Consider the following 20392-nt stretch of genomic DNA (forward strand, 5'->3'; position numbering starts at 1 on the left):
CCGGAACTATACTAAGCGTCAAGTTAAACCGCTATCATAAAATGGTATTATAAAGGTTAGGATGCAAATTGGTCAATTGCAGACCGCAAGGCAAGGGATCGTGTGGCAGAGGAGCGGAAGCTGGTGAAGCAATTCGAGAAAGTCCATGGATATAAGCCCACGCAGCGCCCGCAGGCACGTATCCAGGAGAATATTGAGAACCAGAGACGTGCTATAGAGGCAATAGAAGACTTTTGGATTGAAAAATAGTCAATTTGTTGTTGTATAGATTCATTTAATAGAAATCTACGAAAAATGCGTGACTACGAAAAATGCGTGGCGCACCCACTAGTCGAAGGCGGTGGGGGTGCTGGAAGGCACATATACTTACCAGTCATCACCTGCAATGAGATTGTGCAGGGCAGATTGCCCTCCCTGCCTAGACGGGTAATATGTCACCAAATTGGAAACTTCCACATGCACGTGGCATAACATACCTGCACGAGATGATGATGAAGCCAAGACGGAAAAGGCAACCTTTAATTACCACGGGACGACATCAGGGAACGTGCATCTGCCGACCTGCCCCTGTTCGGCATAAGAGACATAAGGGAGGAAGGCGCAATCAGGAGCGGACCTCAACACCGTTGAGGGTGTGGAGGGAAGGAGCGATGGACTTCCGGTCTGAACTCGGGGAAGGAGCGACCCGCTGTCTTCATGACTCCAGAGAAGGTGCGATGGGGACATCAACTATTGGGAAGGAGCGACCGGAGTCCACTCATTTCAACAGCCAAGTTCGGAAGTTGCGAAGGCCTCCCGTCACTAGTATGAACGGGTCCTAAATGGCAGGAGGCTTGACTGCCTACCTAGGCAGGTACCTAGTCTATTATATCTAGGTACCGAGTAGTAGATCTGGGAGTCCACTGGTCAGACTATGGTCCAAAATGCTGGTTCAGGTGTAGGCGAGAAAACAAAGCCGCTATAACTAGGTATGAAACATGTATACAGTATACACTCTATGTAGCAATCAGAGCTCATCCTTCCTCCAGCTAGGAGCCTCGTCATCTTCATCCTCGTCATCTTCATCCTCCTCAGCTTCAACCTCACCATCATCAGCAGGAACCTCCTGCTGAGCAATGACATCCGGCATGCGCTTCGCCAATGCCGCAATCTCCTCATCATACTCCGTCCACTCAGGGACCTGCCTCCTCGCCCTCTCAAGCTTCGGCTCTTTCGTCTGCGGATTGTTGCAAAGATCAATTGTCCGCGCACTTGAAAGAGACTCATCTGAGCACCAGGTCTCACACCAGAGCCATTCCTGGGCTAGACTCTTGATAGGAATATGATGCTGCATGTGGTTCGGTAGGTCCTGGTCCAGATTTGAAAGACTGTTCTTATCCGCACTGAGCATCTGGTATTGGCCGCGTAGTCTGTCTCCCGCTGCAAGCGCGCGGAAGCGATTTAGGTCGACGACGTAGAGCGCGGATATGTGGTAGGGGGCACCGCGGAGGAAGTTCTTCCAGTATCCCTGTTTCCAGAAGCGGAAGCCCTCCATTTCCTCGCGGGAGTCGCACATCGGTGTGAAGCCGTAGGGGGCGCCTTCGAGGTCTAGGTTGACGAGATCGGACATGTCTGTGCGAACGATCTGATCGGCGTCGACGAAGATGACTTTGTCTAGGGAGAGAGGGAAAAGCACATCCAGGAATAGGATCTTGTATCCCCATATCTCGCGCTGTTTCTCCTTTTGTGCGCGCAACCAATGAGGCCATTTATACGTGACCATTTCGTATTTGAAACCGTATTCGACGGCGAGGTGCGGGAGGAAAGACTTGAATGAGAGAGAAAGGAATTGCTCGATGAACCAGAATTTGACGGTTTTATTGGTGTTGCGCATCACGGAAACCATCATGATGTTGAGCATGCGTTCATAGAGATGGCCACTTGCGACGGAGAAGATGTTGATGTCCGCATTTGTTTCAGGGGTGGACTTCGTCACGCCGACACTGGACAGAATATTGGAGGCGAAGTTGAAGCCTTTGGACATAATGTCCTTGGCAGAGCCGGATTTGGGTCCTGATTCAAGGACGTCTTCGTTTTCTTGTCCCTTGTTGCGCGACAGACGGGGGAAGAGTGTCTTGCCTTGGAATGAAAGCAGTGCGACTTCATGGCTAACATCGTCGGCCTGGGCGTGGTAGCCTGATAGACCTAGGCTTTCGAGGTTGAAGATCTTCTCACTGCGGCCCGGTTTGAGGTTGATGGTCCACAAGCCTGGCTGCGCTTTGAACTGGAAGTATCCGAGGTTGGCCATGACGATGGTATCAGCCAAGTATGGGTTGTCTTCGGTTCCAAGGACCAATTGAACACCTCTTGGAGGAGACTTGGTAGTGAGATCACGGGAATGGCCTTCAATCAAGATATGCTCTAAGGCATAAGTAGCCTCAACATTAGATCCTGCCTTCAACGAACTCAGCTTGATGTTATCCAGGTCATGGATTGAATCCTGAGGTGCCACGAGCCAGTAAGGCGGGACATCCATGCCCAGGGTCAGAAGGGCCTCAACAGGCACCCCAGAGAAAGAGGCGCCAGGTCGCAAAACAGATCCGTCATCGCCAAAGGAAGGCTCAGAATCCAGAACATAGCGGTAGAAGCGCTTGACGGGCAGCTCTCGGATCTCTTCTCGTGGGTTCATGAACAGTTTGAGACGGACACCTTCCAATTCCGAAAGGACCTTTAATACCGGAAGCCATCTTTGAGTCATTTCAGACGTCGGATCAATCGCGCCAGCAATAGTTATGACCGGATCCTTGGGGCCAACATCTATGATTGAGCCAGAGTCGCTCCATTCCTCGAAGAATTTGATGCGAACATCAGAGGAGCTTTCATACAGGCCCTCGGGAACCTCTGGTTCTGATGAAAGCGCAACAAGTGATGTTAGTTCCGCGAAATCGAGCGGTGTAGACAATTTAGAGCCAAGCTTGAGATCATTTGCGGCCTTGGTGACGGGACCAATTCGATTGATATCTTCGTACAGTAGGAGCTGGCCGAGGTCTACAACGGTGACGTCCTGCGTGGGTTTGACAACGCGACCATTGACGATGATACCGTTCGCACCGGCAGCGAAACCGAATGCCTCGGCCAAGGGTTGGAATTGAGACCAGAAGTCAACAGCCTCTTGTGCGTCGGCATCTGAGAAGGCATCGGAGGTGATGCCGGCCAAAATGCGCGTAACATCAACATATTTACCTCCTTTCAGGGAATGGTAGAGAAGAGCAGATGCCTTGGAAGTTGATGACTCCTTAGGGTTATGGACAAGCAGAATCTCCGTCTTCCCTTGTTTCTCTTGAAGCTCAAGCGCAGAGCCAAGCATCTGCAACCCTTCCTTGGTGTCAAAATCGCCAATCACGACCATGTGGACACTCGCCAAAGCCTCCACCTGCGCCAGAACACGAGGTACTTTGTTGAAGAGATCTCCAGACTGTTTAGCAATTTTCGCCAAATCCACAAGCTCAACGTCCTTCGGTTCCTCAGGGACAATCCAGGGGACGCGTCGATCGAAAGCTTGAGCGAGGAAGAAGTTTGGCAGCCAAGCATCATCCGCAAATACCCCGTCCATGATACCCTGCTGGATTACACGTAGATCTTTCTCGATCTTGCCGCTCATCTCCTGCGGCCAGTTCTCGCCGCGGATCACGGGGATACCGTTGACGAGGACAAGTTGGTCGCCGTCATTGATACCGAGACGGTCTTGGTACTTGTTCGTGCGAGAAGCAATAGATGCTAGCTCTTCACTAATGAGGACGTCCTCGAATGAGAGAGTTTCTTTGCCGGTTCGAGGGGTTCTGTCTAGAGTAGCTGACACAAAGCTGGCTTTATCTGGTGTAGTCAATTTTTTGGTCTGCGAGGTCTGTTTGTATTAGCCAACGAACCGTGATGCACTGAATATAGATTTACCTCTCCCAAGTAGGCCATGAGACTAGCTAGGCCAAACGTATCTTGCAAGTAATGAGCCACTTTCAGCTGAGCTGCCGATGCTTCCGAAAAAGCGAGAGGAACGACACCAAATCGAACTGGTATCTTTCTTTTCACAAAGACTTGGATACTCGTGGTAATCAGGTCTACGTCTTCAATGTTGCTGAGGTCAACTGGGAAGATGATGTTGTGCAGGTCACGGCGTACTGCCGGAAGTTGGCCAGGGTACGTGCGACGGAGGTACTATGTTTGTCAGCAAGCTTCTAGTTGAGGTCAGACTTTGAACATACTGCAGACAAGTCACCAGGCCATGAATCGTACCTGGCATCCTTCTCCAAATCATTCAGCCAGATGATGACACCGCCGCCCTCGGTCTCGTCGCGGTAGTCGTATCTCTGTGCCGAATCCTGGGCCACAGCTTCGGTAACAGATTCATGGGTCAAAAGGTCCACAGCCTCTTTGGCAGAAAGACCCAAGCTTTGGAAACTCTCAATCAGTCTTCTTTCCCGGCGGAGGTGATCGACAAGAAAGAAAGCGTCAATCTGACGAGCATCGATCTGAACACCGTTGACCCACAGCGCATTAGCTCCAGAAGGAATCATGCCTAAGCGGTTTCCCTTAATGTCAGCAATGAGCTGGGCGCTCGCATTATGCGAAGCTATCGTTGCAGAGTGCTTGGGAAAGTCTTGAGATAGCTTAACCAGTGTATCAAGTGGGTCTTGGCTGTCAGCTACATAGCCAACAGTGTTGAATCCCAGCCGGGCAACTTCAGATGATGACAGCGGCCTCAGGTCGTCAGGGCTGTCGTCCGTTTCAACAGTCTCCAAGGTTTGCGGATCTCGCTGGGCCGCATCACGGTCGTCAATGACAATATAGTCGGTGCGTTTCAGAGCAAGCTCAACACCGTATCCGGAGACGAATAGCGGACGAGAGGTCCAATGCTGAGGAGGCCGATACCGTACTCGGTACAAGATCTCACCCTCCTTCGCCAAAGCACTCAAGGTCTGGTGGAAGTCTTTGAACATCGGTGATGCGATATCAGCATATAAGATAGCCGGGGGTAGAGACTCGTGTCCCAGGACGCGGTCAAATGGCAATTCTCGACCGTCTCTGCATACACCAATTAGCAACCTAGCTCAAGCAGAAGACACAGGACAAAGTAACATACAGCTCTCCCGCAACATCCTGCTGCGCCCGCTCCATAGTCGAGGAGCAGTATTGCTTCCCATCCAAGTGTACCCAAACCGGACAGGCGGCATCCTGCGCCGCCATGAGCGAGTGCTGCACCGAGGTGTTATAGAACTGGTAGTGGGACGCAATTCGAGGGCTAGCGGATCGAATCGACAATGACAGCTTGAACGAAGAGAGGCTCTCGGGGCTAGGAAGATGTCCATCTTCCGTGACTACTTGGAGAAAACGGTCGTATAGTTCTTTGTCTGTCACGTAGTCGTCGAAAGTGCCTTCGGCGATGCGGTCGAGGAGGGGGAAGTATGAAGTTGGGTTCTCTTCAGCTGCTGTTTCTCTGGTACCATCTCAGTATTTATTACTAGAGAACGGCAGAGAGGGTGAAGCCGAAACTTACAGTAGCTCTATAAGATAAGGGCTCGAGTCGAACGAAGCTTGAAGCGCAACATTGATCGAGGGGTTGGCAACGGCACCCAATGCCAACAAGGCCGTAAGCAAAGCACACGACAGCCGCCATGAGGCGACAATTCCTGATCGTAAGACCATAGTACCACCAGTGTATTCAATGGGATAACGATCTATTGTCAATTCGTATTGTTGCGTAGCGAACCGCTTCCAGGAATTGGGAGTTGTTCAAGCTGCTGACATCACGGCGGGGTTAATCGAACTGCTGTGCGTAATCAAATATGAAAGAGTCTAGGGTAGTCCAGACCCATAGATCCAAGATCAATGACTTCTGGGTTGTGAAAACATAAGCTGATGTTTGAGAGATGCTTATACTTGACCGTTTACTACAGGCCACATCTCAAGCTGCTACGGCTGGCGAAGCGGCCAAATGCGCCAAACTTCCGGGGTTCAGTGATTAGTCAGCAACAGCTCCAGACATGGTTTACGAAGTATATAATTCTGCCAACTAATGCTGGGTGAGGCTCCAAGCTACCTGCTCTACTATAATATAGTAGAGCAGCGGATTGATTAGTCGCAGTGTATCCGGAAGACTATCCAAAATTCGGGACAGGACCGGCGCCGACATACAAGTTCTCGGTAACATTCAACCCTTAAGCAAAGTTGTAAGAGAGCCTATACAATGTCTCTACTAGTAAGATGCTCTCAGTTGAAAAATCAGATAAATTCAGTGCTCAAGATAACGCCACATTAGTCATGATACATGGTCCACAGAAATAGTAGGAGACAGTAGATGCTTCAAGCATGTTTTGTGCAATTTGAGTTACAGTAACCTCCTGCGCCAGACACCAGGTATTCCTCTCCCAATACACCAACAGAAAACAAAAACCGAGTAGAAAAATCCGTCCATGGATGCCTGCCCAAATTCGAGGGGGGTTGAGGTAGTAGTTGTAACAAAGAGGTAGATAAACACAGCATAGACCAGGTCGCCCCGGACTATGGTGAAGTCAAAACGGGTGCCAATTCTAGGCCAAATGTGACAAACTCCAGACTTTTGTTGTTGTCTTTTTTTTGCGACAGCCAAAGAGCGTTGCTGCGATGCCAATGTAAGAGTAGCTTGCGCCGAAAAATTTATTTAGTCAAATCGTGATGAGCTTCCGCTGGGGTTCTTGGAGTGTGCCCAAGCGAGTCTGCTTCGTTTCGTTTCGTCGAGTTCAAAAAAAGATTCTTCGTTGGTAGATGAAATTGTATTGGTGCGCGAGCCAAGGGTGTTGGTGGACTTCATTTTCCGGAGTCCCTTGCCTTTGCCGCCGTCACCAAGTTTGCGGAGCTCGCGGGCCAGCCGCTCAAGCGTAGAGCCGCCCATTTTCCTGCTTGAGGAAGGTGAAAATGGTCTCTCGGAATCTTCAAAACTGTTGTGGCTGGTGACTGAGGGAGTATTTGTGTTGGATTCGCCAAGTATTGAGCCAAAGCTGATACCGGAGTCGGCCTTTCGGCTCTTGGGTGTTCGAGTGGAGTCGACTCCCTCATCCAGGGTGCCCCGGCTAACGATTGATTGACATTCGTCAATGATGTCATTAGCGGTGCGAAGGTATTTGTCGAGCGCATCGCGGACCAGGGGCCAGCCAGTGCTTTCGCCTGGTGGCGCACCCTGAGCAATGATCTTATTGAGGATATGCTTCCCGTTGGTCTCAATGCTAGTGATGTACCGGAAGAAGCCGTCCCGCTGAGATTTGAGTATTTGCGGAGTGAGATGTGAGGTAGGAGTGACGGTAGCTTCAGTGACGGGAGGGAAGAGGGTGTTGAGCATTGCGATGCAGTTGGCTTTGTGCATCGGCTCCATGAGCATTTCGTTCAGCAGGATCTAAACAAATTAGTGAATGATGAAACCGAAGAGCAAATATGACTCACCCATCGGCGGAGGCCAATGTAAATCTGTGTATACAGAGCTTCGGACTTGCAGGCCTTGGACTTGATTGACTCAGTCCACATCACAACCCCTGGGTATTTCTTCGCAAACTCTGGATCCTGATCATCTGGGCGAAGGCCAAGTCTCTGTACCGCCGCTTCGACTTCTTTCCTCCGACGAGTCTCGAGGTCTCTCAGGTAGTCCAAACCAGCCAAGGCTTGGGGAAAGTCGACATCTTCCAGCTGAGGAGTAAAGCAACGGCGGAGGAAGGAGGTAACGAAGCTCGGGGGTAGCGAGCAAGGTTGAGAGGGTAATCGGGAAATCTGGTGAGAGAGTTGTGCCCTAAGATCCTCGGCGGCGGAGGACTTTGGGGAAGTCGGGCGGCGCGCAAACGCCGTCTCGGGAAGTTGGGACTGTTTCATGTTGTTGCAATTGAGGGCGTACATTGTTCGCAGGGGGATTTCGTATGTGCCAGGGTAACGAAGAATATGATCAAAGATCCAGGTAAGTGCAGAGCCATCGGGGGCACCCAATCTCTCTTCGGAATGAGCCATTGTGTATGATGCCCAGCAGCGGGAAGCGGGTTCTCGAAGAAGGTTGCGCGGGTAGTATCCGATCAGAGTGCAGCAGTGAGACCTATCTCTAGAGACAACTGAGACACTGGTTACGAAGGATGTACGATATAAGAGGTCGGCGGGTGGATCAAGCAAGCTTGGAAAAAGTCAAGGGTACCGTGTGTACGACGTGACGGGAGTGCAGGGCAATCAAAGAGACGGGGACGTGTTCGCAGAGACGGCTATCATTTGTGTGTAACATGTCCTTCCAGAACACGAATCTGCACCTCGAGAATAGGAGCTCCAATGGAGGCGGTCTCAGGGCAATTGAAACGACCAGCCTGCTCGGCAGGGAGAGAGAAGGAGGGTATCCCTTGAGGTTCTTTGGTGCTTTTGGCGTGAGGGGCGCGCAGGTAGCAAACGTTGTTGAGGCGGGAGAGAGTCTGGGCCGGGGTCGGTCCGCGCAAGCAAGCAAGGTACCAAGAAGGACTATTGCCAACAACTTTCGAGTCAAAGATTTGGGAAAGACACTAGAAGGACTCGAGCGACACTAGAAGGTTTAATTGAGTGTCTTTGTTGCCTGATATGAAGTTTGGAGGCGATCGAAATGAATGACTGACAGATCCAAACCGCGAATTGAGGAGTGGATCAGTCGTACGAATAGAAGCGTCGAGGTTGTCGGAGCTCGGAGAAGACAATCAGTCGAGTTTACTGTCAAAGCAAACAGGGAAAAATCGGCGATTGGTGTCACTGGGACAAGGAACGAAACAGGCTCTGAAAGAGGGTAGTCTAGCCTAAAGAGAGAAGAGAGAATCTAGAGGGAGAGGAATTGGAATTGAGGTAAATAGTGCGATCACAAACAAAGAGGGAGAGAGAGAGGGAGAGAATCGAGAGGGAGATGAGCAGTTAAGACTAAGACTAAGAGTAAGAGTAGTAGTAAGACTCGAACGGTCTCGACGCCTTAGTGGGAAGTTAGTGATGGCACCGGGAGGATCAGCTCGACGGGTCCCGGCACTCTGGGTGTCCAAGATTCTCTCCGGTGGAGTCTCAGCACTGCCTCCGTCTTCCTCTTTCCACCATTTACCTCGCTTGTTTACCTCTGCGGTTGCCTGACTGGGGGCCCCTCCTGCACTGTGATGCACAAGACACGGAAAATCCCCTGTCAATTTTGTTCCTGAATTCTTAACTGACCACTGACGATATGATAAGTCTTGACCATTTCCTCACGATCTCTGCGACGCACAATCCCATATCACATCACAAAAACTAATCTTCCGACTGCCCTCCTCAATCCCCCGAATTCGCCGTTGGATGCATCAACCGGACCTTGCGTAACAGCTTCCGGCTCCAGTGACCCGGGTCGACTACGAGGCCCAGCGATCTCGCTAGCACCGAACGGGGAAAGATCGTGGTGTCTCCAGCTTATAATTGGGGTGTGGGATGGTCGGATGGAGTCGTCCACGGGCTGGCCAGCCTGGAAATTGAGTCCATGCTTCCTACCGTCCGAGTCTCTTTGTGCCCGTGATTTTGACGGCGAATTGTCTCACTCAGCTCGCCTTGCATCCATTCTATCGCCTCCCTGCCCTTCATTTTTGACGAAACGTTGCCTCTAACTTTTCGCTTTGCCTGGCAGATTTCGAGCGCTCGAGTTGACTCGTCTGATAAGGAGGGGTTGGGGGGTGATTCAATTTGCAGTGTGCGTCCATACGGAGTAGATAGCAAGTGAGACAATGCATAATGCCGCATGAGGGCAACCAGGCAAGGTTATGCATCGCAACCCACCAGTCTTCTTACGTTTTGACGAACAGGAAATGTCTCGTCGAGATCAGTGGGTCGCACAATGTGGCCAGAAGCCGATTCGCAGCCTCACGGTGGGCTCCCTCACAATCCACAACAATCGTGGCCTCACAAACTGAGTGGCTATCTCCAACCTCTGCGATCTGCACCTTGAAAACTTTAGAGGACCCTCTTTATCTTCAGCTCAGCAAGTCTTGCTGGGTCGCTAACCGTGCGAACAGGAGCGTGGATTTCCCATTCGGGGAAGAGCTTTGAGCACCCGGTGCTGTCGATCGTGAAGATCGACTGTCGAGACTTCAACTCTTCAACCCTTGCACGAGGGCAGAATGACCCCAGGTCGTTTTGTTTCATGTCATCCCAATTGACTCACTATCAGCATCAAAATTCAAACCGCGAGCAACATGGTCCAAGTTCAAGTCTTAGTTGCAGGCAACAAGTCGAGTCGATAAAGTTCAAGGTTTGACTCTGAAACTTCCAACATCATGCGATGAAAGAAACCCTGATCCCAAAATCTTCCTTCCCCAACATCCAACTCCAACTCATCCCAGCTTTCAAGTCTCAACTGAATCAGGATCAACTCACAATCACACAACCCTGTCTAGCACACGGTTTCCGGAGAATCCTCCGCCCGCCAAAAGTACCTCACCATTCCCGACGGGGTATACACGTTCATACCCTTCTTGTACTAGCCTGTGGTCTATCTTGGCCTTTATTCTCCATCCTCCGTTCTCAAGGATTCTTCCTTCTTCCTCTTCCTTCGACCGACAATGAGACCATCGTGGGCGTGGACAGCACAACTGCGAAGCGAACTGAGATGGTCCCGCTGACTCGCCTTGCATAGGCCACAGAACCCAAAATTTCTAGATCGTAATCAGAGCAGCTGAAGCTCACACTAGCCACCGTTGATCGCCACCGGAGTAAATACTAAAAACCTAACTTTCTAGCTTGAGTTTCTTTCTAGCCACTTCCCCTCTCAAAGCAAGAATCGAAACCTGAAACACCGAGGGAACGCGGTGACTTTAGCCCCGATTTGAACGTGTACGTACTACGTAGACTAGCACTCGGCCGCAGAAGCGAACCATTGATGACGACCGCGAAACCCGCCGCTGAACCGTGGGTTGCCTTTCTGCCGGTCTCTGGGAGGCGGTTTGCCGAGTAGTCTAGGTCCACAATACGAAGTATACCTAACCCACAGTGCCAACAACAAACAGGTTCAGACTTCAGACTGGCAGTAAGAACAAAGCGGAAGAACCGCACTTGAAGCTCGAACGAGAACTGGTTTTCGAACCCCGACGGTTCAGGTTTCGAGATTATGCAGGGGATCGTTCACAGGCACCCAGAACTCAATCCTTCAACGGTGCGCTTTGGGCATTTGTTGGTCTTGGTCTTTGTTTTTGTTTCAGCTTGTTTTGTACTTCGTACAGTATGGGGTTACCGGGCTTAACTTTAGCTTCTAAAGTTGAGGCCCTATGAATTGTTTACTCTGTGTCAGGAGGTAGTTTCTGGTGAGGTATCATTACGGAAATAGGTCGAAGGGTTTGAATAGATATGCGAGATCCGCGGGGCGAGGCCGGGCTAGTGATGGGACTCTGGGAGCAACTCGAGCAGGCGATCGCCAACTAATAAACTTGGTGGCACCATGGCCGCAGCTAGATTTGATTAGGTGAGTTCGATCCGCGGGAGGGATTCTAGGGAATTAGGAGTAGACATCTATCTACGTCATGATGGTCAGGTACGACACACCGTAGCCCTATCTGGGACCTGCTCTAGTGCATCTGCAGGGATGTCCACAGTAGAGTTCTCCTTTGTATGCAGCCAACAAGATCACGATCACCCCATCGCACTTGACAGGCCGATACGCGAGCTTGACTAGATTATCCCCGCCGATCACCCATCCACATCCACGTCCCAGCAACTCGACTCATCAACTTTCCTCCGTAACCACGTTCTTTGTCCCCTTCCGCTTCCGCCTCCCCCTCGTGCTCATGCTGACGCCCCGGCTCGAATAGCCTCTCAATATGCTCCAAGCTATGACCCTTCGTTTCCGGCATCAGCACGCAAATGACTACCGCGACGACGGTCGAGAACCCGTACAGGTAATAGGGCCCGCTTGGCGAGGCGCGTAGGAACAAAGGCGCCGTAAATGTTACGAGGAAGTTGACGATCCAATTGGCGACGAGCTCGACGGCGCAGACCTTGGCGCGAAGTCGCGTCGGGATGATTTCTGATGCGTAGATCTTGCCGACCTGGTTGGTTGAGGGAGATGTCATGTTAGCCACTCGTGTCACTTGTGTTGGACTATTGGGTTCGAGAAGGGTTCTAGGAGGATAGGGGGGTCGATGGCTCGACTAGTTGTCAGGTAATTGACTTACCACAGCCCAAGACCAAGAAAAGTTGGCCACGAAGATATAGATCAAGGCAATCACGACCCACTGCGCGGACTTGGAACGCAGGGAAACCTCACCCGATTCGACGCGGCCGTACCTGGCATACAGCGACCCGATGACAATGAAGCAGATTGACATTGCAGCACCCCCATAGATCAGCGGCTTCCTGCGACCCCAGCGATCGACCCATATTTGGGCAGGAATTGTGCATATCAGCATGACAATACCAGTCACGCCAGACGACAGAAATGAGGCTCTCTGGGAAGTGAATCCGGCTTGTTGAAAGAGAATCGGAGCGTAGTACAGCACCACGTCGATCTGCATAACCAAATTAGCCGGATCTGACCATGACAGCATATGCAAGGATCTTCGTCAGGGCGTACCCCTGTTAGTTGTTGAAAGGACATGAGGAAGATCCCCAGGGCAGTTCGACTGCGATATTGCTTGTTGAAGATCTCTTTGATACTAGCGGTCTGGTGTTGCTTGTCTGGGTCTAGGCTCTCTTGGATCCCCGCGAGCTCTATCTCGACTGTGTCCGAGAGCCGTATCTTGCCCAGGGCCTGTTTTGCATGTTCATGACGCCCAGCCTGCGCAAGCCATCTCGGGGAGAACGGAACAAAAGCCATGCCCAAGCAAAGAAGAACAGCAACAACAGCTTGTATGATGAATGGCACCCTCCAAGAAAGCCCTCCCTCGATATTCGACGAGCCAAATGCAATAAAGTACCCAGTCATTATGCCAAAAACAACGTACGTCTGCAAGAAACAGGCAGCAACACCGCGGATAGACACTGGAGCAATCTCAACGAGATACACGGTCGCGACAGAAATGGCCTGTCCCATCCCAATACCCGTCAGAAGCCGAGCCACGATGAGACTGGCAAAGTTCGGTGAGCACGCGGATATGATGGTCCCGATCAGTGATATGACTCCTCCGAGTAGAATGCCGTACTTGCGCGAGATCCGGTCCGAGACATGCCCGCTGGTCAGAGAAGACATAGACGACGATAGCAAGATCGAAGCAATGTAGATACCCTGCTGCGTCGACGAAAGATGGCCTATGGAGTCGGCGAACTGGTTCATCTGAGTGATAACACCGATTGAACCTAGTATCAATGGTGTGTTAGTATCGCATAGATTGCGTCAAAACATGGTCGGTAAACACGAATTTCTCTCCCGGAATGACATACCTGTGTCCAAACCGTAGAGAAGACCCGTAAGCGAGACATGACCGGCAATGAGGAAGATCCGAATATTGGGGGAGATCATGCTGGCGGAGTAGATGGGCGAGATGTGAATGCAGAGAAAGAAAGAAACCTTTCACGGAGCAGTGCTTGGAGGAGAATTTATGAGCCAAGCACGCAAGGCCGCCTGGGGGATGAGGTTGCACTGAGCCATGGTCAAAAATTCAGACAGCTGTATGTGTTGTGACTGTCAGTAGGTAGGTAAATAAGAAAGTGAGGGATGTTGTAACTGGAACCAGCTCAAAGGATCGAAGATGAGGGGAGCTGGAAGGGTTACATTCGGCCGGCCGCCCATGCTTCACTCCCGCTGCCACGCTGCTGTCAACTCTAATCTCTCAACTGCTTACCTTGAAACCTACGGTTCCTTCAGCCTCATTCTAAACATTGAGGTTCTTACGTTCCTTGATTCAATCTGCAATGCTAACATGTTTCTTACGCCAAACAAACAACCCTCCGCACCTCATCGCGCGGGCACCATCGAACCTCCCCAGATATCTCTTCCCAGATCAATATGGATTACGCCACCCCGTTATCTATCTATTCCGGACCAGGCAACGCGGGTCAGGGCAGACGCTGCCCCATCTCTATCCAATATCCGCACTAGTAGCGTGGTACAAGCATGCACCTCCGCCAGCCATTCCATGCATGTCAGCAGAGCACAGACTGCCGAGGGAGCCACGGCCCATCATTCGACTTCCACGGTGGGGATCTAATGTGGGCTTCCGAATACAGGCAAACTTGATCAGTTTGTGCGTGATCTACGGAGTAGCGATCAGATCACCTCGGCCCTGGGTCTACGGGTGACTTCAGCGCCAACCAGGGGGTTGCAGCGAACACCTCCACTCTTCGAAATGCATGCAATGCATAATAGATTACCTTTTGCGTCTACGCAACACATACGAGATGATGCTGAGGTGGTCCCTGCCAACCAGATACTACCGAGGATAGCTGATAATAGGCGGTAGATTATCTTTGTTACTGACTGCTGTGTACCTTCAAAGGACGCATGAGTAAACCCCGAGACATGGTCCTTACGGAGTGTGTTCCGAGTGGTCGAAGGTACAAAATGCTTTGATGCATTCAGGCGCCTGGGATCAAGGGTAGGTGAGACAGGGCAGGGCATTCGCTGACCCCTCAAGAGCGACAATAACGGACCCGGCGGAATAGTCTGAGAAGCACATTGAGTAGGGCATCCTTGGATAGATGCTGTGTAGCCTAGATAGCCTTGATCGAGATACGTTGTCGAAGGAGACTAATCAATCCTAGAATAACACCTTGTAGCCCTTTGCAAACGGGAGTCCTATAGCATCAAGGGGTATTACTTTGACCATCCCGGTTGGCGTAGAGAGACAAAAGCAGACAGACAATATATTTCGTGAAAAGAGGACCTATTCATTACCAGTGGACCGAATGCGTTCTAAGAGATACAACATTAAGTATATTGGACTATTGCAAAAACTATCACAAAGGGGGTATATGACTCTGACATGAAAAATGAAATAGAAGAGATGCCAAGTAAATACAGTAAAATGGTGAACGACGTGGTATGTGCTTTTTTTTGCTGGGGTTTTGCTTTTCTGCTTTTTTGGGGCTGGTTTTGTGCTTTCTGGTTGTTGCTCCGGGAGGTAAGTCTCTCCGCCGTGTTACTTCACCTCATCGTCACCCGGGAATCTATTCGATGAGGAGCAATGACCTCTTCAGCAGGCCTCAGAAGCCAGCTACAGACACCGACGAGGTCAAGTGAGAGTCAAGGTAGGCCTTGGACTCGCCGATCTGGGCGCAGGCATGGTCAGGCTCAAGGACGGTGAGGTCGTCCAGCTTGTAGTTGCCGCTAGCGACGGCGACAACAGCGCAACCAGCCTGTTTGGCACACTCGATGTCAAGAGGGGTGTCACCGACGATGATGACTTTGCTCTCACGGAGGTCGGGGCCGTCTCTGGCGCGCAGTCTCGACATGGAGTCATTGATGAGAGAGATCCTGTCGACGTGAGCATCGCCGAAGGAGGAGATGCTGACATCGAAGAGCTTGATGTCGATGCCCGCGGCGATGAGCTTCATGAGGGCGTTGGGGCGAGAGTTGCCAGTCAAGAGTCCAACTCGAAGGGTGGGAGAGCCAAGGCTCTTTTTCTTAGCGGAGAGCCACTCGAGGGTTTCGAGAACACCCTCACATGGTACTGACTGGAAGCCATTCGCTAGCGATGATTTCAGGTATTGTGGATGACACTTGAGGAATCGCTCGATGATGGGGGCCTTTTCCTCCACCTTATGGTGGTCGAGGATGTCGTGGAGTAAGCCCAGGTCAGTTCTTCCATGGAGACTGACGGTAGTGTTGGCATCAGTGATGGATTTTCCGACAATGTCACTCAGGCAAGAGAAGTAGGCGTCCACACTCAGTTCCTCAGAGCGACAGAGAGTGCCGTCAATGTCAAATAAGATAGTGACGACTGACTTGGGGGCGGGAACATTGACCAACGCCCTCAGCAGCTCACGGGCGCCGGTGAACGAGGTCCGGCCGTGCAGGAATCTGTGGTTGTCCACCATGTATCCTTGTCCCTGCTGCAAGGGTACGGCAAAGGAGTTGCGATACATGATGTCAAGGAGCTGAGGGAAACGAATCACAAGAGACGCAGACAGTTGGATGCTATCGTCAAAGCGGAAGCGGAACAAACCAGTGGTCTCATCAAAGATAGGACGAGGAACAAACACGCCATCATCAGAACGGAAGCTGGAGTGCTTCGAGTTTGTGACAAGGTCATAGAAGCCATTCTCTTTGATTTCCTTGAGGATGAGTGAGGAATCGGCTAGCATAGACGCACCACCGTCGAGAGACTTGCTCTTAAGGTTCGAGACAAGGATACGAGGGGGGTGCCCCCAGCCACTACGGTCGGTGTGAAAGTAAAGTTCTAGAGAGTGTCAGTGTATTCAATTCAAGTATCAAAGCAGAAGCTGTTCTTACCTTCAGAGCTGTAACCTTTTCCGACCAGAGAGGGATCGAAACGGATGTTGCTGATGCCAGAGCCACTGGTCTTTTCATTACGGGGACGGACAATTTGTCCAAATTGGCTTGCCAGCTGACTCAAGATCTGCTCGTCGAAACCATCAAGGAAGGTAATACCCTTCTCGAAGAACTCTTCCTTGATTCCTTGAAGGTCAGACGGAGTGTGAAAGGTCGGTTCTGTTTGTAACAACGTAAGCGAGTCAACACCACACATCAACACCAGAGCAGTCCAACATACCTTTAATACCCAGGCCGCAGCGATTGATGTCCATGATGACGTAGAAGCCTTATCAAGGATTTAGAGATGGTATAGTATCAGGTAGCCAAGTGTTTTTTTGGATGTGAACGAGGGGTTGGTTGGGGGTGGTCAAGATGGTGGTCAAGCACAGAAGGAGAGGAGAATGACGAAAAAGGAGAAGAGGATGAGAAGAGAGGAAGTGTTAAGAGCCAGCTAGAAGTCCAAAATCAAGGCCAGAAGTGAATGGGCTTCTTCTCTTTGTTTATCATAATCCACGCAGAAGGCCTCCTGCACCTGCGGGAATAAGAGTCCATCCGAAAGCCTCAAGGCACGTGCAAAGTTCAAACCTGATCATTCACATAACACAGGTAAGTAAGGCGTGATTGAACAGCCCCAGTAGAGCACTATTAGAGAAGGGCGTGCCCCATAGTAGTCACGCGCATTGGTGGTCGATTGAAATGCAAGTGCAGGGCTGGCAGGTCGCTCGGATACGTTCCTCTCAAATCAAATATTGAGCCTGCGAGCCGGGATCTGAAAGAATATGCAGTCATCATATGGTCTCTCTCCAGAAGAGGCAGACACTATAGAGACTTGCTGACCCAACAACCTCTATACCGGCTTGTATATGACCCAAAGCCTTATAGGGTTGCCCAGACCATAACATGGCTCTTCCCGAAACGGAAAAACAAGCATTAGCTTTCAATCCGCGGAACCGCTGACATTTGGCCACAGTTTAGTGATTCCTCGGAGCCGATCGTAGTCCGATGACAGCTGGGGTCGCAGACTACGGCGTGTCTTGCCTAGGATTGCTTCCAGATCGACAGCCTCTTGACATCATACTCTGTGCACTCTGTGTCAAAGACAATCGCGCCGCAGCCATGGCTCCTGGTTGAGGAAGCAACATAGTTTTATTTGGGTTGGTTTGCGATGAATCTAGTTTCCTTTAACGTCAGTTGAGATTGAGTGCGCATAATACTGATTTAGGCCCTCACCAACAAGCAGCAGCGTCTTCCTGGTGATCCCAAGCAGCGAGCATGTAAACATATACTGATGTGCTAGCCATGAACGCAGGACTAAAAACCAATCAGAAATCGGCTTTGTCTCTATGGAACACGATCAGGGTTTCCGAAATGCTAACGTGCAGTAACCGCGGAATGGAGGCATCGAACATATCCAGACCTCCAATTGACCATGATCATGGACATCACTGCGCGGCGATCCCGATGGAGATAGGGTTGTCGACCTGGGGTCTGGAATTCCGGGAGCTTTTTCCAAGAAGCTAAGGGCCTGTTGCCGCGGTTGATGACTGATGAGCTTATGCCAGGCCGGGATCTCTGCCGAGAGGCGTCTTAATCGTCTGAATCATCCTGTTCGCTTTTCCTGGTAGATCCAACGGTGGCAGTTCCTATTGGATGATCATCCTCGAACCACGGTTGTTCGCGCACGGATCTCGCAGTCCTGAGCGTTACGTCAATCCAGCGTCTGATCATTCGAGATGTAGTCGAACAGATATAAAGCTCTGGTCATGGGCCGCAAGAGTTTCGCCGATTATTTCACCATCTCATTATCGTTCGCGACCTATCCGACCTGCAACCCTGGCTTTTCTTGCAGTTGGCGGCCACATCCATACCGATGGCGTTGGCTAGGAAAGTCCGTTTCGCAGAGCCACTACTTTCTTCCGTCCTGGAAGTGCCCAGATCCTTGGGGCGTTTAGCTGAGGTCAAGCTCGAACAGGAGACTTCAGCTCACCAGCCTAGCCTCCGTCGGTGCTTGGGTCATTATGGTGTGTTTCAGAAATGCTTGAACGCAGCGCAAGAGATCGCAGAGTCCGCTTCTGTCCGTGACGAATGTCCTCCCAAAGCACCTCCAAAATCTCCCTTGAGGCCTCAAAGTCCGTCCGAGACTAGTCCTGCCCGACCCAATATTACCAGTGCCATTAAAGGAATCATAACCCGTCGATCCGCCTCAGCACCCGCTTTAGAAAACGGGTCAACCCCAGAACCGGAGAATAACGAATTGTCACGCGTCCAAGCTCGAGGTAACTCCGAGAACAGTCGAATCTCACGGAGTCATAAAGTTGCACCGAAGATGTTTCTCGGCCTCAATCCTTTCGCACGATACAAGCATAAGGATAAACCCGGCGGTTGACTGTTGCATCTGTTTTGTTATGGCGGAGTTTCCTGGCGCTTTCACGTTAACGAAGACACGACGGGCGAGGACCTGGTTTACTGTACGACATTAGCGAGAGATTAAATATGGGAATCAAGTCGATTGAGCATGAAGCCTTTCTTAATTGCGTTGTGTCCATAGCCAGTCGTAGAATTGGAGGATGCTGCGGAGTTAAGTGCGGTTGAGAAAGAGCAACTCCGACAAGGGTCGAAAAGTAACTCAATCACGCTTTCATCCCGCAGCCTGACCACCTTCAGTCGTCTGTTACCTTACTTATGAGGCCCCCAAAGCCTTAACTTGACTTCTGCATCTACAGATTGCTCTATCTTATCAAAAATGTGGCTCAACTACTGCATCTTGCTACTTAGCATCTTGAACCCCATCTCTGCCATTCCAGACATTCAACGTAGCTGGTCCGTCCTCGAAATCGACAACATTCAAACAGGTAGCCAGAATGATGGCCTACCGAGCAATAATTCCATGGGATATGTACCGTCTGCTACGTAAGCCGTGGTTTATCCTCGTCCGTCATCTGTGCTTTCGCTGACTCTTGAACCTAGGGACCCAGCGAACTTCATCAACTACTGCAGCAAGAGGGTGCTGACAAACGGAGAGTCTTTCAAACAGGGCTCCTGCAATGGGATAAGTATGACCGTGCTCAAATATTAATTATCCCTGGGCTATAATCTGACTTGCTTAAATAGTCATGGGAGACATCCCGTCCGAGCAAAACATGGTCTCGACCATCATCACCTTCCCGTTTCCCGGCCAAATCCTTCCAGCCCATACGCCCTTCCACATCAGGTTCCGAACTTCGAACCTCAACCCGGGCTCTGTGACGAACCCCGATACAGCTCTGTATTCGGCTCCCCAGGCTCTCAGAGATGGTAATATAGTGGGCCACGTCCACGTTACAGTACAAGACCTGTTGAGTTCGTTGAGTTGCGGGAACATCACAGATAGAGGCTCTATTATGCCTCCGGACCCCGCAAGGTTTGTCTTTTTTCAGACAGTTTTCGGCACGCGAGACGCAATGGGACTCTTTTCCATCCACGTGGCGCAAGGGTTACCGGCTGGCTTTTATCGAGTCTGTACCATGGTTGCCGCAAGTAACCATCAACCTGTGCTTATGCCGGTAAGTTTGATGTCATTTAATACCCCTGTTAACAGCATCTAAACTTTTAACCTTTAGGTTGTCGAGCGAGGAGCCCAGGATGATTGTCAGAAATTTCGTGTTCTCCCAAGAGATATAGTCCAGCAGCTTGCGGCTAACCGTCCACGAAAGTCTCTTACAGTGGGATGAAAACGTGGTCTTCATCACCATTCTTACTGGTCTTGTCAACTTGTCCTTGTGAAAAGTCTATACCAGGGAACAGTTTATCGAGCCATGAAGGTTTTCGACCCTTATTATTCTGATGCGTCATTGCCGTTGTAACGAATTCGGACTTTTATATTCAAATAAACTACATACTACCTAAACCCACATTTGTTCAACTCAGAATATCCATCGTAATTGCAGTAGAATCTCGGAATAGTCAATTGGCACGGGCCGAGTTAGT

General features: G+C 50.7%; 6 protein-coding genes across 6 annotated transcripts; 2 read left to right on the forward strand and 4 right to left on the reverse strand.

The window, feature by feature from the left end:
* Positions 1 to 890: 890 nt before the first annotated feature.
* BDV14DRAFT_212072 (putative UDP-glucose:glycoprotein glucosyltransferase) lies at positions 891 to 5679 on the reverse strand (the record flags this gene model as incomplete). Its single annotated transcript, XM_073776233.1, has 5 exons — positions 891 to 3883; positions 3931 to 4191; positions 4239 to 5058; positions 5117 to 5470; positions 5531 to 5679. The coding sequence occupies 5 exons, from the start codon at positions 5677 to 5679 to the stop codon at positions 1007 to 1009; spliced, it is 4461 nt and encodes a 1486-aa protein (XP_073622883.1). The 3' UTR covers positions 891 to 1006.
* Positions 5680 to 6673: 994 nt separating this feature from the next.
* On the reverse strand, positions 6674 to 8001 carry BDV14DRAFT_205202 (uncharacterized protein; the record flags this gene model as incomplete). The annotated part of the gene is made up of 2 exons (XM_073774682.1): positions 6674 to 7402; positions 7450 to 8001. The coding sequence occupies 2 exons, from the start codon at positions 7999 to 8001 to the stop codon at positions 6674 to 6676; spliced, it is 1281 nt and encodes a 426-aa protein (XP_073622884.1).
* A 3460-nt stretch (positions 8002 to 11461) lies between these two features.
* Positions 11462 to 13706, reverse strand: BDV14DRAFT_183691 (sugar porter family MFS transporter). The gene is made up of 4 exons (XM_073770402.1): positions 13375 to 13706; positions 12569 to 13290; positions 12171 to 12503; positions 11462 to 12044 (listed from the first exon to the last, which is right to left on the reverse strand). Exons 1-4 carry the CDS (start codon positions 13451 to 13453, stop codon positions 11673 to 11675), a joined length of 1506 nt encoding a protein of 501 aa, XP_073622885.1. The 5' UTR covers positions 13454 to 13706; the 3' UTR covers positions 11462 to 11672.
* A 1190-nt stretch (positions 13707 to 14896) lies between these two features.
* BDV14DRAFT_212076 (HAD-like domain-containing protein) lies at positions 14897 to 17015 on the reverse strand. Its single transcript, XM_073776234.1, has 3 exons — positions 16665 to 17015; positions 16385 to 16603; positions 14897 to 16331 (listed from the first exon to the last, which is right to left on the reverse strand). Exons 1-3 carry the CDS (start codon positions 16696 to 16698, stop codon positions 15136 to 15138), a joined length of 1449 nt encoding a protein of 482 aa, XP_073622886.1. The 5' UTR covers positions 16699 to 17015; the 3' UTR covers positions 14897 to 15135.
* A 1069-nt stretch (positions 17016 to 18084) lies between these two features.
* BDV14DRAFT_154546 (uncharacterized protein) lies at positions 18085 to 19050 on the forward strand. Its single transcript, XM_073766650.1, has one exon. It carries the CDS (start codon positions 18297 to 18299, stop codon positions 18810 to 18812), a length of 516 nt encoding a protein of 171 aa, XP_073622887.1. The 5' UTR covers positions 18085 to 18296; the 3' UTR covers positions 18813 to 19050.
* Positions 19051 to 19169: 119 nt separating this feature from the next.
* BDV14DRAFT_205205 (uncharacterized protein) lies at positions 19170 to 20136 on the forward strand (the record flags this gene model as incomplete). Its single annotated transcript, XM_073774683.1, has 4 exons — positions 19170 to 19336; positions 19394 to 19479; positions 19538 to 19968; positions 20026 to 20136. 4 exons carry the CDS (start codon positions 19170 to 19172, stop codon positions 20134 to 20136), a joined length of 795 nt encoding a protein of 264 aa, XP_073622888.1.
* Between the last annotated feature and the right edge of the window lie 256 nt (positions 20137 to 20392).

The sequence above is a fragment of the Aspergillus stella-maris genome, assembly GCF_047715825.1.
Source record: "Aspergillus stella-maris strain CBS 113639 unplaced genomic scaffold BDV14scaffold_90, whole genome shotgun sequence".
In the NCBI taxonomy this organism is placed as follows: domain Eukaryota; kingdom Fungi; phylum Ascomycota; class Eurotiomycetes; order Eurotiales; family Aspergillaceae; genus Aspergillus; species Aspergillus stella-maris.

Bases quoted from the DNA above. Each gene is read 5' to 3' on its own strand.
- BDV14DRAFT_183691 (XM_073770402.1), bottom strand. From the start codon at position 13,453: ATGATCTCCCCCAATATTCGGATCTTCCTCATTGCCGGTCATGTCTCG. The intron at 12,504-12,568 runs GTACGCCCTGAC...TTGGTTATGCAG, and splicing joins CCTTTCAACAACTAACAGGG to ATCGACGTGGTGCTGTACTA. The intron at 12,045-12,170 runs GTAAGTCAATTA...TCAACCAACCAG, and splicing joins TTTCTTGGTCTTGGGCTGTG to GTCGGCAAGATCTACGCATC.
- BDV14DRAFT_212076 (XM_073776234.1), bottom strand. From the start codon at position 16,698: ATGGACATCAATCGCTGCGGCCTGGGTATTAAAG. The intron at 16,604-16,664 runs GTATGTTGGACT...TGTTACAAACAG, and splicing joins CTGCGGCCTGGGTATTAAAG to AACCGACCTTTCACACTCCG. The intron at 16,332-16,384 runs GTAAGAACAGCT...GACACTCTCTAG, and splicing joins AAAAGGTTACAGCTCTGAAG to AACTTTACTTTCACACCGAC.
- BDV14DRAFT_154546 (XM_073766650.1), top strand. From the start codon at position 18,297: ATGGCGTTGGCTAGGAAAGTCCGTTTCGCAGAGCCACTACTTTCTTCC.